Source organism: Penaeus vannamei, chromosome 38, assembly GCF_042767895.1.
Source record: "Penaeus vannamei isolate JL-2024 chromosome 38, ASM4276789v1, whole genome shotgun sequence".
In the NCBI taxonomy this organism is placed as follows: Eukaryota; Metazoa; Arthropoda; class Malacostraca; order Decapoda; family Penaeidae; genus Penaeus; species Penaeus vannamei.
The window spans coordinates 28304062-28309061 of NC_091586.1; the positions used below are offsets into that span (position 1 = coordinate 28304062).

At 41.8% G+C, this 5000-nt stretch overlaps 1 protein-coding gene across 10 annotated transcripts in view; it reads left to right on the plus strand.

Annotated features, from left to right (window-relative positions):
• The window catches only part of LOC113803749 (uncharacterized), a 23269-nt gene that overhangs the window by 3033 nt on the left and 15236 nt on the right, over positions 1-5000 (plus strand). For 5 of the 10 annotated variants that reach the window (XM_070115917.1, XM_027354568.2, XM_027354566.2 and 2 more), the window contains exons 2-3: positions 1938-4786; positions 4976-5000. The exon at positions 4976-5000 is cut by the window's right edge. In XM_070115917.1, the coding sequence (XP_069972018.1) occupies positions 2095-4786; positions 4976-5000 (2717 nt within the window). In that variant the 5' untranslated portion in view covers positions 1938-2094. Of the gene's footprint in view, positions 1-1268; positions 1405-1937; positions 4787-4975 lie in introns of those variants that run through there. The other 5 variants (XM_070115916.1, XM_027354573.2, XM_027354570.2 and 2 more) reach the window with 4 other exon arrangements.

Below are 5000 nucleotides of genomic sequence, written 5' to 3' on the forward strand. Positions count from 1 at the left end.
TACACACACACATATGAATATGTATGTATGTGCATATTTATATGTATATCTATTTATCTATGTTTATATATGTATCTGTGTATGCTGGCGGGGGATACAGGCGCAAATAGACCTGGTTAACCCCTGTCAATTCAATCCCCTTAAGTGGTAGCGTGGGGGGGGGGGGCTGTATCATTAATAGGAGTGTTCCAGTGTGAATACCACTTTCTGATGTTCAGCCTAACCATATGGTAAAATACAACTACAAATTCCCTTAAGAAAAATACAAAAGTAAAAGATTATGTGCTAAAGGCACCTAAAATTACTAACTGTCGTATGCAAAAACTAAAAGAAAAGACTTCCTGGCGTCAGAGCTGAAGGCTTAAAACCCCTTAAACCTAAAAGAAAAAAATACGACAGTGTAAAACCCGAGTCTGGTGACACCGAAACAGGAAAACTAAAACTAAAAGATCACTCAGACATCCTACATTGAAATGTTAAAAGTTACAAATAAAACAGAGAGAAACAAACCAGCCAAGTTCATATAGAAATAAATAAATAAATAAATAAAAGGATGTTCAAATCATTCAATAAAAATGTTCTTAAGATCACGTCCAGCTCCTATGCAAAGAATATCAGGATCTCGGTACTTAACTTATTATCTTCCGTGATTGTCTCTGTGTTCAGTTCAAATAAATATGGCGACACTGCCGGTGGTTTAAAGCTTCGGAGGGGAACGAAACACACTCGTTGACGTCTCGACTCGTACTGTTTATTGTTTCCTTTTTCAATGCCCCGGTGACGTCAGAGGCCAAACACTTTCACAAAATATAGTCTTGCAATAAAGAAGCTAAAAAGGCGCATAAAAATGAACAAAACTAAAACTAAAAGTATAAAATAGAAATCACAAGAAAAAGAAATACAATAACTAAAAAGAACGAATAAACACTGTACGTAAAAATGCTTCCCCTACAACTTAAAAATGAAAACTTAGTAAATTTTACTGAATGTTAAAAAAACTAAAATGAATAAAAGCTGATGATAAAAGGGTCATAAAAATGTCTCGTTAAATCATAAAAAAAATTCTCAGAGAAAACACACAATAAAAAGGGGAAACTAAAACAAAACAATAAAAGTAAATAAAATCGAGAAAAACAACCCAAATCCGAGGTGAGACATAACAGACAATCCTGCAACACGGCAGTCAGAGCGGGAGAGCGGAGAGGATGAGATTAATACATGTATCATAATAATAATACTTTGATTGTAACTTTCATTCTTTTGGATAGAAAATGTTTCGTGGCGGAGGCGTCGTGAGGTCTCCCTCCGCTGCTCACGCTCACTCAGCTCTGTCTTCCAGGATAAGGTAACCCGCCACGGTGGGACGCCTGCAAAACATTGGATTTAACAAAAAAAAAAAAAAAAGTAAAGGTTACGATAAAAGTATTATTGTGGTTATGATAAATTCATGTGAGGATAACTGTAATGAATTGCAAGTATATAGTATTGATGTGATAATGTAGACCTTTTGCACCCCTTATATATATATATATATATATATATATATATATATATATATATATATACATATATATATATATATATATATACACACACACACGTATATATATATATATATATATATATATATATATATATATATATACATACTTATATATATATATATATATATATATATATATATATATATATATATATATATATATATATATATATATATATATATATATATGTATATATGTGTGTGTGTGTGTGTGTGTGTGTGTATACACACACACACGTGTATATATAACACCACACACACACACGTGTATATATAAAACCACACACACACACATAGTGTGCTTGGATGAACAAGAGTTGATTGAAAGGCGTGCGGCCTTGAAAGCCATACAAATAATTTGCATTTTAATTATCTTATTTATTCTGCTCTTCAGATTATGAAATATTCAAGCAAGCGGAGTGAAGTAAATCGTCCATGCGCAGCTAAAGGCATTCATTCTCTCCGGCGCAGAATCAGTTGTCTCCTCGTCCACGCATACCGCAGAAGTACAGGGTGGCACAGGTAGAGAGAGTCCTGGAGATTCAGGGAGGATGGCGACCCCGCAGCGACCCCCCCGCGCCACCACCCAACTCACAAGGCACACGGTCAATGGCTTCCGGTACCAGGTGGCTATGATCACCAAGGGCCGCGCCGTGTTCGTGCAGGCGGTCGAGTGGCTGTACCAAGGGGGGCCGTGTGTTAAGACTCACTTCCTTAGTTTGGGAAACTCAAGAGCAAGCTTTAAGCAGAAGTTCAACAGCGAACAGAGACATTTGTTAGAGAATGGTGCCCCGTTTAGGCAGTACGACATCTCACTGCTCTATATCATTCTCCAACTCATGTGTGGACTGGCTCGTTCCAGTGACCCTGCATGGACCTCCCCCCCGGCAGGTCAACCTCTAGAGCACCTTTTGTATAAGGTTAAGCAGAAGAGGAACAACATAGCACACACGAATGACGTCCAGCAGATGTCAGACCAAAGGCTTACGAAAGAATTGAGGAAACTCGGCCGCTTATTCTCCAGGATCCTTCGACTGGCCGGGATCCGACGCGGGATCCGACCTCATGTCTTTCGGGATGAGATCTGGGGAATCAAGCAGGATTTCCGCGACCTCCTGCGGAAAGTCAGAGAGCCCCTCCAAGCTACTGACTTGGGCGAACTGCCGCAACTGCAGCAAGAGATTAGAAATTTTCAGGATATCCTTCGGCAGAACGTCCAGCAGGAGAGTCGACAAGAGTTGTTTGCTTTCTACCCTCACCTGTGGGATGTGACTCTCGCACAGTGGCTGTATCCGGATCTGAAAATCCAACCCAGTCTAAACTTCACCAACCTGGTGATCGTGGAAGACACGTCCACTCTGTCGCCATCTCAGGAGCAGAAGCATCAACCCAGTGACATTTCCCACGAGAATCTGCTGCAGGTTAAGCAGCGAAATGGTCGCCTTCCTGAAGTGATCATAATATCAGGCGAAGGAGGAATAGGGAAAACCACGCTGCTGAAGCACATGCTGGAGATGTGGGTGAGAGATCCTTCGCAAATTGAGGGACTTCAAGACGTTTCTCCCCTGCTTTACCTACAACTCCGTGGCTGCACAATCAGCAGTTGGAATGACCTGCTGAAGCATCTCCTTCATAATACATTTCAGGGCTCTGGACTTACCACTGATATCTTTGCGGATTTATTCCAGACAATGCAAGTTGTTATCTTGTTAGACGGTTATGACGAAGTGAGCAAGAAGGCCAAAAAATTGATAACCGATCTTCTGAACAATTGTGGCACCACACGCATTGTGGTAACCACGAGGCCAGGCTGTGCGAAAGAGCTAACTCAAATCATGAAGAGTAAAAAGAATGTAATGAACGTCGAAATCAAAGGAATCCGCAGAGAGGACCGACCCTACTTTATTGAAAACACTCTGGGCGCGTTTGTGCAGTGTCCCATCCACAGGACCAGCTTGAAGGATAGAATAGTGAGAATCCTTGAAAACATGGACTTTGAGAAGGATGGGCTTGATGTCCCACTCACTTTGATCCTACTGATCATCCGCGAGGTCGTAGCACCAGACCAAAGTTCACAGGACATCTTTGAAGATTTGACAAGGCTCATGGCAGGCAAGGTGGAAGAGAGATTGGCAGTGAAAGGCATCGATGATGTTGAAGATAGAGTCAAAGAGTATCATGAATTTCAAAAGAAAGTGGCTCTCAGGGGTTTAAAGAGACAAGAACACGACTTATTGAGCGAAACAGTAGAAGATTTAAAGGAAAAGTGTACTGCTCTAAACTTACCCTACAAGGAAATGCTTTCTGGCTTTCTGGTGTCGAAGAAATCGCGACAAGGTCTCTTTATCGTTTCTTTTTGGTCCTTCCCACACAACCGATTCCAAGAACACTGGGCTGCTGGTTATGTAGTTACTCAGCTGTTAAAGATGTCTCGTTCTTTGCCAGACTTATCAGGACTGCTGGATTCTTCATGTCTACCCGATTTCAAGAATAAAAGTTACTTACAGCATTTCAATCGCGTGAATAACATACAATTGGACTTTCCTGAAAACCCCATCCTTGAAATTTATGCAGATGATGCCAATGAAGCCAGGCAGCTGGCATATTCGGCGACAACAAAGCCCAGGTCGGATGGATTAATGGAAGTCCTCGCTGACATAACACGCACATTAGCTTTGTCACAGAAAAATCTTCTGGATAAAGTCGCCACAGCCATCATCAGCCTCGTCTTATACAGTAACGTTAATTATTTAGAGACTGCAAATACAAGCCAGAGGTATTACCAAATGATCATGGCATCGGGACAGCATGCAGGTATAGTGAAAGCGAGTGCCAGGGTGTTGAGCGAAGTTAAACGCCTTGAAACTAAGGAAACCTCTCTGCGTGGCGTATTGCCCATACTCGACCACCTCAAGACTGGCTGCGTGCGCGTGTATTTCCTCCAAGACACACCGAACCTCCCGTCCAACAAGGTCCTCTCTGCGTTGAAGGATTTGGCCAAAAAGGACGTCGAAATACATCTGAAATGTCTAATGAAGCCATCTGCATTCTCCGAGCTGTGTCTTGAGGCGGTCACGGGTCCAGGACGTCATTCCCGACTAACGAGGTTCGAAGGTTACTTGACGGGAAAGGGAATGCGGCTTCTGCCGGAGAGCCTGGAGGAGCTCCTAACCAGGTCTGACGCAGAAGGGATGCGAGCTCTGCAAGCGCGACTCCCTCACCTGCCGAATCTTCAAAGCCTAGGTACAGTTTTTGAGAATAATACTAATGCAGAAGTAACAAAGTTTGTAGAAATAGAAATGACAGCAATAAATAGATAAATAATATGGCAGTAAGATAAATGACAATGATGGTAATAGTAACAAAATCACTAATAATGGTAATATCAAGAACGGTACACGGTTTAGCATAATGAACCACTGCAAATGGCAGATTTCGGCGGCCGCCTGACAGCAGC